The sequence below is a fragment of the Musa acuminata genome, chromosome BXJ1-7 (genome assembly GCF_036884655.1).
Source record: "Musa acuminata AAA Group cultivar baxijiao chromosome BXJ1-7, Cavendish_Baxijiao_AAA, whole genome shotgun sequence".
Classification (NCBI taxonomy): domain Eukaryota; kingdom Viridiplantae; phylum Streptophyta; class Magnoliopsida; order Zingiberales; family Musaceae; genus Musa; species Musa acuminata.
Genome location: NC_088333.1, coordinates 43,041,115 through 43,054,309, shown reverse-complemented (window position 1 = coordinate 43,054,309; position 13,195 = coordinate 43,041,115). Strand labels below are relative to the sequence as shown.

The following is a 13,195-nucleotide window of genomic DNA, read 5'->3' as shown; positions in this document are numbered from 1 at the left end:
TTGTATAATACCATTGTCCCTCAACCTCGAGATGAATGAAATGATGTACAACGAAAGAACTAATGAGTGAATGAATATATAGAAATGTCACACTAAGAAATCAAACCACATCTATTCCTACTAAAAGATCACACTATCGTATTCTTATAATAGTACTTTTAGCCTTTTCATGTTAGGAGCAAAGAATAATCATTATATTATTTTTTCTTGTTCTTTTCCTTACAAAAGGTTTAATTTACCTAAGTAACACCCCGACTAATACTAAATCAGAAATAAATAAGATTAAGATTGATTTATATGATTTGATAATATTATTATCAATTTTTATTGAAGCATTCTAATCAATAATTTTGATTTAATAAAGTTAATATGTCAATTATCCTATCAAAATCATAACAATTGATATTAGAGCCAACCTAATATTAAGGTGAAAGTCTTTGAGTAGAAAATGATTACCTATGTACAAAGTTATATCATGACAATTGGTATCAAAACTTCCATAGTATTAGGACACGATGAAGGATTGAAAGAGTTATTTATAGATGAAATTATTACATCAAAAATGGGCTTAAGTATTTTGACGAGCAATATGGGTTCAACAAAATTAATAGGTCAATTATCACGAAACATGACACATCTTAAACAAAGAATAAAATGAGTGGCATGCAACAAAATGGGCCAATTAGGCTCCATTTATAAAGAGTTTTTAATCACCTTGGGCTTGAACCCAATTTGAAACTTAATTTCTAACTTTATTCTCTAAAATGACAATATGGTCATCCCCTTCTCTCTCTCTTTCTTTGTGTTTAGCCTAGAAATAAGGCGTATAGAGTTTAGCTAGTCTCGTATTTTATAAATTTTCTTGAAAAGCTATGAAATCATAGAGAAGAACAAGAAGAATAAAGAGATTTCACAACTAAGTATTAATTCATTCAATCAATTATTAATATACTAAATCAGACTAAAATGAAACTTGTTATTGATACGAAGATGAAAACATGAACATTAGCCTGACACCTTGGACTCGCACAAACGATGCATGCTCGATACATTTGGCCTACATGGACAATGCTTGTCTAACACCATAGTGTCTGGTAAGATAACCTTTTAATATCATGTGATCGAATTGGTTGAATTGTCACTATACTATTGGGCTCTATATAATCCTACCACAATTAAGATCAAGAGAAATATATATTCACTCCCCAAAACTAGCACCAATCAAGAAAGTAATGACTTTAAGAGTCCACCGGCTCTCTATGTGTATTCTATATACTCTTGAGCATAATTTTATAGTTCGTTCCAAATCTTTTGAGTTTCGAAGTAACTTAATCATAAGAGAGATATTAGTCAAAACATCCTCGACCTAATTTTGTAAGATTTGATATCTTCAAAATCATATGAATTGATTATAGTCGAGATGAGATAAACATAGAAGAGGATCTCGATCGGCTCTAAACCGATGTCTAACTCAAACAATCAAAAATCAACTTAGTTGTTATAAATAAACGAGAAGAAAAATAACACGAGAGTGTCTTTAAATTTTTAAGAAATAACGATATTTAATGAGGAAAAAAAAATATAATTCTCTTAGAGAGAGAGAGAAAAAAAAAGAAAACCAATATTTTTTTCGAAAATTCGTCCTATTAAAAGGTTAGAGAGGAAGGTCCATGATTGAATCACGATGGTGACGGATCGAATGATCACGGGGTTCCAAGTTTCCTGCAGCACGCCCCCAACGGTCCGCCGCTGGTAGTTAACCTACTCGGATCAAACCCGGCCCACCGTTCGCGACCGTTACGCTCTGGCATACCTAACTCGCATGTGGGCCGCGATGTCGGACACGCCCATACTTTTATCGCAGTCATCGCTCGAGTATACGGCACAGTCAGCTGCTGTTTCAGATCTGATGCCTCCAATCCGATTCAAATCACGGATAACGGGATGATCTGGTGGTCCCCACACGCTTACGTGTCGGTGGATGGCACCGTTGGGGAGCGGGAAAAGAAAAATCTTCCCGTCCGACGGGGAGGTATTCCAAGAGGAGGTGACCGGCACGTGGCGACTCGGTAGACGGCTTGGGTTCGGCGGTGAACAGAGACGTGGCTTTTTAAAAGGGGGCATTTGGAGGACCTCACCGGATCGGTGAGCGTCCGCTTCAAACCCCCCCCTCTCTCTCTCTCTCTCTCTCTCTCTGGGGCGAGGGATGGCTTGGTGGGATCGGGTAACATCGCCGATGAGGAGGGTCTGGGCAGGCGTCGCCATCCGCCTCGGGATCAGCAAATCCGGTGAGTCCCTCTTCCGCACCCAATGCCTCCTTCGGATGGCCGGGGTTTAATTCCTCTTCTCCCGGTGCTATCTCGCAGGGCTGACGCGGCTGAGGGAGGAGGTGAGTACGTGCGAGTACGAGGACGTGCACGTCTTGTGGGAGTTGCTGACGGAGTCGGGGGGGCGGGGCGGACCGCTCCGGGTGGCAGCACCGAGGCGGACGCGCCGGCGGGACGAGTCGCACGTGTGGGAGTGGGCCGGCCTCTGCTTCTGCCGCAGGTTCTAAGGGCGTCGCACGCGTGGCGACCTTCTCGGTGGCTGTTGTAAATAGCAAATGTTAGGGCTTGCTGAGCAAAAGACCACTCTCTGTATAAATGGCCGGCCTTAAGATACGTGTTATGTGCATTGGTAAGGTATCATGATGCTGGTATTAGCTCATATCAGTTGCCAATCAATCATATTTTTGTATCGATTAGTGGATGGTCACTATGTATGTTTTCGTATCTCGTCTTTTCCCTGCCGAGGCCAACTATATAATTTGTAATTTATGTTCTGGAAATATGCTTTTGTAATTTCTTTGGAGTACTTCCATAGGTCTGGTGACAAGTCCACTAACAAATGGAAGGTGATGATCCAACAAGAGACGTGCGTGTGTTTCTTCCATGTTGGTTAAAACAAGAACAAATGTTTGATGCTCCCATAGGCCAACATGTGACCGAGGCCTAATAATTCCGGGGGAACCTACCACGTTGACAGCGTCGTGAGATGCAAGTGGACCGGGGGAACCTATCACTTGATTGCATCAATCAATACGAAACGTAAAGGTTGTTGTTTGTATTGCCAATGTTGGGACCGAGACGTCGTTGGGTATGCCATTATCACAGGTTGCATGCAATTCAATGTATGAGATGGAACGCATGAATACTCTCACGAGAATTCTTTCTATTTTCACTACAGCTCGATGACTACATGCACTAAGACTCTTTTGGACATTAAAGCAAACAGGTGTAGCTCACAAAATCCCAAGCTCATCATCGATCGATGACTACATCCACCTCGACTCATAATCTCCAGTCAAATGTTAATTTACTTGATGAAAAGGCAAAACCTGAAGCAGGAGGGAATCCGGAAACAGCGATGACGGCAAGTGGTCGCAAGTCGTTCGAGCTTCCACCTACCCGGATTTGCCGACAGAGAGCTGCTCTTCCTCAGCAAACTCTCGCTGAAAGGGGTCATGGGTAGAGAAATTTCATGACGTAATCGAAGAAGGGGAGAGAGGAGAGGGTATCGCCATTGATGGAAGGAGTAAACGTCGAGTTTTTGAGAGGTGACGCACCGAACGGTACTCTGTGCGTTTCCTTAAAATACGTCCGGTACTTGTTTGATCAAATGCATGACAGAAACAGGAAGCAGAATTAACGCCCACCTCACGCAGTTACGGAGAAGCCATGGGAATTGAGGGTAAATACTGTCATCTTTTACCAGTGTTAACCTACTAAATAGATTCCTCTGCTTCGGAATCTGCAATATGGCCTTCTTTACATCGGTCGCTCACGACAGATTCATTAAGCCAGTAGTAATATGGTCACGCACGACGCACTACTCTTTAGTGGTTTTGCCTGCAATCCGCGGAGCGTGCGTGCTCTCTTCCCCACGCCCACGCTCACGCTCCCTGGTTTTTAATTCCCGGTCTCTCAGCGTACTATAGTAAATGGAGGGAGGGAAGGGAGCGTGGGAGGCAGTCATGGCGGGTTTCCCGGTGCCCCCTTAAAATCTGTGGCGGTGGTGACGAAAGGAACTCCCTGCTCCGGTTCCCTTCAGCCCCTGTTCTCCCCTGTCCCAACAATTATGGGCTCCTCTGTTACTTAAGGGCCTGTTTGCGAGCCCCTTCTTTGCCTAGCTTACAGGCACGCGGCAGATATCATTGTGGTGCAGAAGAATCCTGTGGAAAGATGGGATCTTTGCGCTTCTTTGCTCTGGTTTTCGTGGCTGGAGCAGCGGTTGCGTTCTTTTCCTCTAGCAATAGAGTCGCCATTGCTGCAGGTTATGCCTCAACTGTGCCTGCAAAGGGTGGAGGTGTCATGGCGATCATCACCAACAAGAAATTGAAGGTACCATCACTGGTGTTTCACAGGCATAGCAGAATGCCTTCTCCCTGATCAAATGGTACTAACGAGCATGCATTCTTCTCAGGACGACAGCTTCGACATCAGCGCCATGAGAAATGGAAGGGATTTAGCAGGTGCAAATGTGGAGGATTACTTCCCATTCGATACAGTGCCAAGCTCGAAAGCCGCCATCAAATCCTGACCAATCGAACACGGTACTCCTCGCATGCCATGTATCCCCCGGCCAACGCCACCAAGCCAACCCAAGCATGGATCATCTCCCTGAGCAGCTCTGCTTCGCCTATCACTTATCAGATCTGTACGTGTACTGTTAATTACTAAGTTTCTGGTGTTGTAATACTCATCAGGATAAACCAAGTACGGCAAGCTACTATGACTCTCTTGTCCGATGGTGAAACAAAGACTATGCATGTAGTTGTATAATATCCACGCTCGGTTTGATGTTTTTATCCGGAAGATATGATCTTCTGCAACTATTCGTTGTAACACATTGGGGAAGACGACGCTCCTTGGTTCGTCCCGATAAGATCCCTACGTCTTGTTCTTCAAGTCTTCAAATGACAACGGTTAAACCGGACGCTTGCTCTCAAAAGCAGATCAGTAAAACATGTCAGAATAATCTTAGAACTGTGAATTGATTGAGACATAATACCTTTCGCCTTTATGTCAAGAAATAGACCGAGCCTACTCTTGGAAGAAAATGAAGGAGATTACGATGAACCTCCATTGTTAATGCACAAGCTTGAATCTTCTCCATGCTATCGCACTATCATATTGACATGATTATATTACATGTCACTTTACCTCACTTTGTACTGCATTTTGTCAACATAGGCAATCAATCGAGAGCTAGGTTTCTGTGAACAGATCTTGAAGCAGCAAGCTAATGCTGGGTTTAACTGTTTTCCTTTCCCTGTTCACAAGATCAATCATTCTAATAGCTTTCTGTTCTTCTTTTTTTTGCTTTCTTTCTTTCGTTTTTGCTGTAATTTATTTACCAAACTTTCATGTTTGTGTTGGAAATCTCTCGAGTCATATTTCCACAAGTCCAATGTTTGTGTTTCTTTGGCCATTATGACTGGAGTTGAAGAAAGTCTTGTCTTCTTTGGCCACCATGACATTGTATGAGGTTTCACAACTGCAGTCAGCATGACATGAACTGCTTCCTACACGCAAAGTTCTTTGGATCCAAACTGATGTCTTCAGAAGGTTGATGTCTCTTTGGTGCCTTGATGGAAAGTGTTGGGGGAACACAGAGGTCAGAGCTTCGACAAAAGTGAGATTCCCTGCAGTGTAAAGGCTTTCACTTTGGTGCTGCATGCAGACCCACAAGGATTTCTCGTGATAAAAGGATGGAGATGAGAAAAGTGGATGAACTGTGCCTCTCTGTAAAATATAATAAAGACAATGGACCCCAAAAGCTTGGTGGTGGAATGTTCACAAAGGGGACCAGATCTCATTGAACTTTACTGTCTTTATCGCTAAGCTTGAAATGTTGATGTACAGGTAGAGGTGACGAACTGCAAATTTTGGTCTTTCAATGTCTACACCAGTTTGGTACTGATGATCTGAGTCTCCTTATAAATTATTGTCTGATAGCTTCTCTCTCTCTCTCTCTCTCTCTCTCTCATGTTCTGCTACTCTAACAATAAATCTTTCTGCTTCTACTTTTCCCTTGGATATGATGCAAAATTTCTTGATCTTTGAAAGCTTAGATACTTGGGGAAGGACTACTTTCTGATGTTAACCAAGAACAGATGTTTTGTTCTCTAGCATCTGAATCCATCTTTCTTTCTGAGTTAGCATGCGTTTTCTTCCCATCGGGTACACAAACAGTGTTTAGATGGTGAAAACATTGGCATCAAGTGATTGAGCAACCTCTTAATTAATTACCTCTCACCAGCTATAGTCCTCCGAGCTCAATCATTGACCGGTAAGGGAGGACGGAGAACCGCCCGTGGGCTCTGATGAGCACAATGACAACGTGTGAGAGGTCGGTAGTGCCCCACCACCCCACCCTCGCCCCCCTCCTCCCCACCCACCCCACACACGGGTGGGGGTTGGGAAGGGAGACCGGAAAGCTGACTCCAAAGCCTAACCTAACAATAATTCTATTATGTTGTTCATTCACCTCACGAAGCCACTATACCATATACATATATATAGCTAAAATGTCCTATTTGACACTGATGTCTCACCACACCATATGTCCCCAGGAAGATACATACTGCAACCCCACGTAGATCAACATCTTCCTTCCCTTCGTTATCGTTGCGGAAGAAGGTACAGTTGGGAGTCCGTGGAAGAAGAAGAGACAAAAGTTGTCCAATGGCTCAGCATGGTAAGAGCTTTACCTGCATTTGCAAGCTGAGCATGCTGAGAGCAATGCACACCTAATCCTGCCTAAACCATTAATGATGACCACCAAAATAAGGATCCGATAAGGGACATGAGCCGGACTCATCAACTAATGTTTCCTTCTTGACCACCTCGACCCCACACAGTTCCTAAAACCGAGAAGAAGTGCAGAGAAAGGTGAGAGATCCCTTTGGTGGAAACTACCCCATCATCATGTATTTTGTTCTTAATACATCACATCATTTATATGGTTGTTCGACGGGCGGTAGCTTAAGATGTTGAGGGATTGGATGCTCCTCTGCCCCCACCCATTTGTTCTCTCTTTGTGCCACTATTTATTGCATTTCATGTGTTAGCTCACTGTTGGCAAACTCCAGTTTACAATCTCAATTATATTATACACTCCCACTCCTATCTTAGCAAGGGAGCAAACACCCCACTAAAATACAAATAAAGAAAGCTTGGGGATATAATGTGTGTGTGTGTGTGAGAGAGAGAGAGAGAGAGAGAGAGATGAGAAGAGAGGGGGAAAGAATCTAAACCTCCACCTGCTCTGAGATGCAAAGCCTTTCTCTTTGCTTCCCACTCTCTTCTTCTGCTTCCAATTCTTCTAATTCTCCTCCGTCAAGGAGTGTAGAAGAGGTCTGGGGTCTGGTGCTCCGCCTGGCGATGTGACCGCTAACTGCCTTTCCCGCTACTGGCTGTCGTAGTTCGAGAAGAAAGTCGGAGATCGAGATAGGTCGCCGGGATCTCGAACTAGATCGATGGTGGCCGCCACCGCAGCCACGACCGTCGCCGCCGGGTCCAGGAAATCTCCGAATCCCCACAAGAACGCTTCTGCCCCGCCGCATAGAGACGGTCTCCGTAACCCTCATCCCCGGATGCTGATCCCCTCCGAGAAGGACAATGCCGCCACCGGCGCAGGACGAGCTCGCACCAAGAAGGTCAATTCTCGGTTCCTCCCCTCTTATAGCTGCCCCTCGTCCTCTACGGCCACTTCGTGTTCTACCACCACTACCTTCTCTTCTTCGAGCTCTCGGCGCTTCCCGTCGCCGTTCGTGACCCCCCGGCCATCGACGCCGCCGGCCTTGCCCCAGTGTGCGGCCCAGAAGCGATCGCACTCCGTCGGTCGGGCTCGGCCTTCCACGACTGTCGCCCATCCCTGCCCGACTCCGGCCGAGCCCTCCGCTGCCACCCGTGCCTTCTGCATGACCCGGAGCCTCTCGGTCTCCTTCCAGGGGGAATCCTTCTTCTACCGGATCAGCCGACCCAAGCCCGCGTCCCCCACGTCCGAGCGGCGGAGTCATGGTGCCACTTGTGCCCCTCTGGCGAAGGCTGGTGATCATTTAGAGAATTCGAGGCCCTCAGACAGCCACCACCTGTGGCCCGCTTCGAGAGCTCCGCCGTCCAACCCGTTGACGAGGAGCTTGAATTGTTCCTCTGAGAAGAAAGAACCCATTTTGGCCACCGTCAGGTTACTCGAGCAGTCTATGATGTTTGATGATACTACGAGGAGGGCTTCGTTTGACCAGGGTGATCTCTCAGCTTCGTCCGATACCGATAGTGTGTCTTCTGGTAGTAATTCTGGGACGCCAGAATTCATTGTGCTCCCACGGGCAAAGGTGACTCCCCGTGGGATCAGTGTGCCGGCAAGATTTTGGGAGGAGACGAACAACCGGCAGTATCGGCATCCTGAGCCTTGCTCCCCTTCATCTTCACCGGACGCAAGGCCCGTGGTACAACCAAAGCTGGGAACGGTGAAGAAATTGTCGGTGGATAACCCTTTGTCTTGTTCGAGGCCAGCTTCTCTGCACCATGGAACCATGGCACCTTCTTCTCTTAGCAAGCCTATAACTTCACCATCGAGGGGTATGGCTAGTCCATTGCGGACAAGGAGTAATGCATTATTGAACAGCTCACCATTTGGTCAGCCGGGCAATGCCCCTTCAATTATAAGCTTTTCTACTGAAGTGCGGAGGGCAAAGAAAGGGGAGAATCGGATTGAGGAAGCTCACTTGTTGAGGTTGCTTGATAACCGGCATTTGCAATGGCGATGTGTTAATGCCAGGGCCTATTCTGCACTGCTAATGCAGAAACTAGCTGTAGAGGTAATGTTGATGTTAATTTTCTTCTTCAATTTAGTGCTTGTTATATATGCGGTAGTTTGTGATCAAGTTCCTATTTGTGCTGACTACCCCAGCATAACATGATCATACATGTCGTACATGTAAATTGGTTATTCTGTCAAGTAGTTTGCTTTGGCATAAGAGTAGGTTCTCTAATTCCTTTCGGCACAAAACTTTTGTTTCTTTTTCAGTCTTTCATTCCTTACCAAATAACTATAGCTTTCGTTTCATGTTCTTGAATTAAAAAGACCAAACTTGTAAGTATTTTCTTTTCCTTATTTTCCGCTTCATGTAATGATCAGCATATGATCAATAATTCCTGTTGTGCACTTGTACTACACTTGTAATATTACTGTACTGAAAATATGATGAAACTTTAGAACTTTATTATGTCCTTGGTTGTGAGTTGAAATTGTCCTAATGATCTTCTCTTCTCAGATTCTACTGTTTGATTTGACTTTCGTGATTTATATATTCTGTGAAATCATTTGTTTCCGATAGCTCAGAACAAGGCAATTACTAGTGTCCTTTGGAACCAAAGAAAATATGGTGCATTAAAATAATGGAAAAATATGATTGCAGAATATTTGATTTACTGTTAAAGAAGAAGAAGAAAAGACTATAGAAGATGTTGCTCATGAAAAGAAAAAGAACATTAAAAAGCGACTAATTGTTGTGTTGTATATAGTTTTCCGATAACCCTGCAGTTTAAAGAAACATTTAAAAGGATGTGTATACAAGTACTATCATGCTTTAAGGATCAAAATGTTGGACTGTTTAGAAACTACATATATTGAAGGTTAGTCTAGTACACATTGTTGGAATGGATGACTACTGTTACAAGAAAAGACGGATCGTCTCATATAAGCCAGATGGAGCTTTAGTTGTCTTTTTTCTTGCTATTATTTTTGCTAAATGTTTTAGTTATGCTTTCAGTTAAATCATCCTTTTCATCTATTGTTTTGCCTTCAGTTACATCATCCTTAATTTGATGTTTTTGCTCATGAATTTTGTCCTGAATGTTATAGTTATGCTTTCATTCAAGTCTAAAATTGTGGTTAACTAATGCTTTTTGTTTCATCTATCTCAATGAAATTTATATGGTGCTTTAATAGCTAAAGTTTTCATTTGATCTTTACAGAAGAAACTGTATGATGCATGGATAACTACCTCAAAGATGCGTGATTCCATCACTATTAAAAGGATCAAGCTACAACTTTTGACACAAAATTTAAAGCTAACTTCCATTCTTAAGGGGCAAGTAAGCCTTTGTTTCCCGATAGTCTCTTTGTTTGATTATCTGTGAAAGTCTTTGTTAACCTATCTTTTAGTTTTAGTTTAGTTCAGTGCTTCTTCTCTCCCTCATATTTAATGAAGTATATTTGGACATTTTGATCAATCAGTGTATGTTCGATGAAAATTTGAAGTAATCGTAAATGTGGCTCTTTGCTCAAGATGCCAACCACCCACCATATTCCTAGTTGGGAAGCCTTGGATAACAAAGAAACCAAAATGTTTTTTGGAAGATTTTACACAATTCTCTTGTTGTTTATGCAGAGTAGTTTCATAAAACCAAAGTGCCAAGTTGAAACTCCCCAGGATTCCTCTAGCCTCCAAAAGTGTGTATGGAGGAGAGGAACAGACAATCATATGATAAGTGGAATAAAATCATCTCTTTGTCATCAATAAGTAGCCATGGAGACAGAAATCATATCATTCCTCTTATGGTTCAACCAAAAACTACAAGTGAAATATCTTGAGAGAAAATACTCGAGTGGCAATGGTGAAATCTAATGGACACAATTTGCTAGGTTCGACAATACATTCTTGACATGTTTCTGCCTAACAAATTGACAATGAATAGTGAATTACTTAAGAGTTAGTGTCAAGTTTTTCAAAACTTGGTGAATCCTAAAAATGGTCAATTCAAATCAAGAGTTGTTTGGGTCCATCCTGATACCCTTGAACTTATAAGAGAGAATCGCAACTCAAGTCTTCATTAGAATCAGTTAGGTTGCTTATTGACCCAAGCTAGTCATGGTCGATGTCAAATGATGCCACTACTCCTGTCCAATTCTCTGTTAAACTTATAAATCCCAGTTTATGCAGATGAACTTTTGCCAATTTGATTGATCTGGTTAATTTTAGCTGATTACATGTCCTTGTTGAAACCAGCCATTTGTTATACATTTAGTTGTTTATGAGCATCAGATTTGAATTTCTACAACTTCGTTAGTGCAGATGGCCTCTTTGGATGAATGGTCTGTCATGGAGAAAGATCATTCAAGCTCATTATGCGGATCTATTGAAGCATTAAATGCTAGCACACTCCGTCTTCCTGTTGTTAGTGGAGCCAAGGTTAGTATCCTCTGATTCTTCATTTCAATGAATGAACTCGGTGACATCAGTCCAAACTTTGAGAAATAACATGGTTTGCTTATTTCACAGGCAGACATCTTGGAAGTTAAAGATGCTGTTAGTTCAACAGTCGATATGATGCAGGCAATGGGATCCTCAATATTCTCTCTACTATCAAAGGTGACTGCCTATACAAAATCATCTTGTCCAGTGGTAGTCTTTTCTTCCATCATTGCTTTAGATGCTTTGGAGTATATAAAACTGGTGCATATTTCAAATTCTCTGTCAGCCTTTTGCATAAGGAACAAAAATGATTGATTAAGAGGAATGATAAAAATAGAAACCAAAATGACTCAATTGTAGAAATAGGCACAAACAGCTCCAATACAAACCTGTGTCCTGATAATTCATTGACATGTTCGAAGGAAAATTTCTTCGTCACATACCAGCTAATTGGTTCATTCTGATGTGTTTTCTCCGAGAACAACCTACCTCATGTCATCTACATGATTCCAAGTGTTTGATCTGTCCTTTAACACAGATTACTGTATCTGATCATAGGACATAGGTTAATGCCATAAGATTTTTTTCTTACCTGATTTCCGTACGCATATACATTTGTACAGGTAGAAGGAATGAGTACCTTGGTATCTAACATAACTAAAGTGGTTGCCCAAGAACGAGCACTACTTGACCGATCTAGAGATCTCCTATCCACAGTAGCAGCTATGAATGTAAGTCTCACTTCTGCAGCCATTTCCTTTTTCCTTATTCCAGGTATCATCCAGTAATTTCTTAACACAAACTGATGAACCAGGTAAAACAATGTAGCCTGCAAGGGCATCTGATACAACTAAAACGAGGAGCCCACCTGATCTAAACACAGAGAAGATTCTCTTGCTAAATTTGTGGTCACTAACATCACAACAAACTCTTCTTTTTCTAACTGGAGGATTGCGAAAGGAAATAAAGCATGAAGTATTGGTTTGCTCTGCTGGAAAGCTAATGGCCTAATACTACCTATATGGCCTGGGGGGTGGTTGATTTGTGTATCTTCTTTTCGGTTCTTTTGATCTCTTTTGGTGTATGTGTATCATCATAGCGATGGCCTTTTTTTTCTCTTCTTTTCTTGCAAGAATTGGCTTGCCTGTATACCTGAATGTTGTTCGACTCATACTAAATCAAAGGAAAAGTTCATGTACATATATGATGATGCTATCATACTTGTTACAGCTTGCCCCAGAAATTTTATCAAAAGGTAATTTGGTAATAAAAAATAATAATAAATCAGAATGATAAAAGAGACAAGAAAATCAAATTTACATGGTTCGATCAATTGATCTACTTTCACGACGAAGGAGGAGCAAATCATTATTGTAAAAAAAAGATTATTACAAATGTCTTAGAAGATATTCCTAGGCCATAAAACATCCAAAAATATTAAACAAAAAAAACTTAAACTATAAACCCAAATTATTTAACTGAGTGTGAACTTAAACCTAAAACAAACACTTAAGTTTTTCTTGTGGTGCATGTGACTTTTAAACCCATACGCTTATTTATAGTTTAAACAGGAGATACCAAGTTTGATTTTCTTGATGTAGAACTATGTGGGACTTGTCAAACTAACATTACTCTTATGAATCTAGATATGTAAAATGATTTGGGGTCGATGGGGATTCAATTTCCAATCTATCTCGAGTTGAGATATGAGAAAATTGAGATATTCGAACAGAAAAGTTAGATTACGTGATCCTATCTAATTAGGTAAGATGTACCGTGAATATGATTGAATTCTGATTACGATTATCGACCAATAAAAAGAAAATTCAATTTTGATAGGATTTCTTATGAGATGACCATGATGAGAGGAACTCCTTTAATTATTTATTCTAAATCTTTTGCTCTCACCTATAAATGGCATGACCTCTTAAGAATTCAATACGAATAATTAAA

At 41.9% G+C, this 13,195-nt stretch overlaps 1 protein-coding gene and 1 long non-coding RNA gene across 3 annotated transcripts; both read left to right on the top strand.

The window, feature by feature from the left end:
* The first annotated feature begins 2,997 nt into the window (after nt 1-2,997).
* Nucleotides 2,998-4,846, top strand: LOC135680067 (uncharacterized). The gene is made up of 2 exons (XR_010515404.1): nt 2,998-4,379; nt 4,462-4,846. It is a non-coding gene; the product is annotated as an uncharacterized LOC135680067 (long non-coding RNA).
* A 2,377-nt stretch (nt 4,847-7,223) lies between these two features.
* Nucleotides 7,224-12,442, top strand: LOC135586896 (QWRF motif-containing protein 2-like). 2 transcript variants are annotated; one of them, XM_065193499.1, is made up of 6 exons: nt 7,225-8,863; nt 10,023-10,142; nt 11,123-11,239; nt 11,330-11,419; nt 11,866-11,973; nt 12,057-12,442. In XM_065193499.1, the coding sequence occupies exons 1-6, from the start codon at nt 7,520-7,522 to the stop codon at nt 12,117-12,119; spliced, it is 1,842 nt and encodes a 613-aa protein (XP_065049571.1). In that variant the 5' UTR covers nt 7,225-7,519; the 3' UTR covers nt 12,120-12,442. The 2 variants fall into 2 exon arrangements, with proteins under 2 accessions (XP_065049572.1, XP_065049571.1); XM_065193500.1 differs by lacking the exon at nt 10,023-10,142 and having other exon boundaries at nt 7,224-8,863.
* The last annotated feature ends 753 nt before the right edge of the window (nt 12,443-13,195 follow it).

Excerpts from the sequence above, each read along its gene's own strand:
- LOC135586896 (XM_065193499.1), top strand. The coding sequence starts at position 7,520 with ATGGTGGCCGCCACCGCAGCCACGACCGTCGCCGCCGGGTCCAGGAAA. Across the intron at positions 11,240-11,329 it reads CTGTTGTTAGTGGAGCCAAG|GCAGACATCTTGGAAGTTAA; the intron begins GTTAGTATCCTC and ends CTTATTTCACAG. Across the intron at positions 11,974-12,056 it reads CCACAGTAGCAGCTATGAAT|GTAAAACAATGTAGCCTGCA; the intron begins GTAAGTCTCACT and ends CTGATGAACCAG.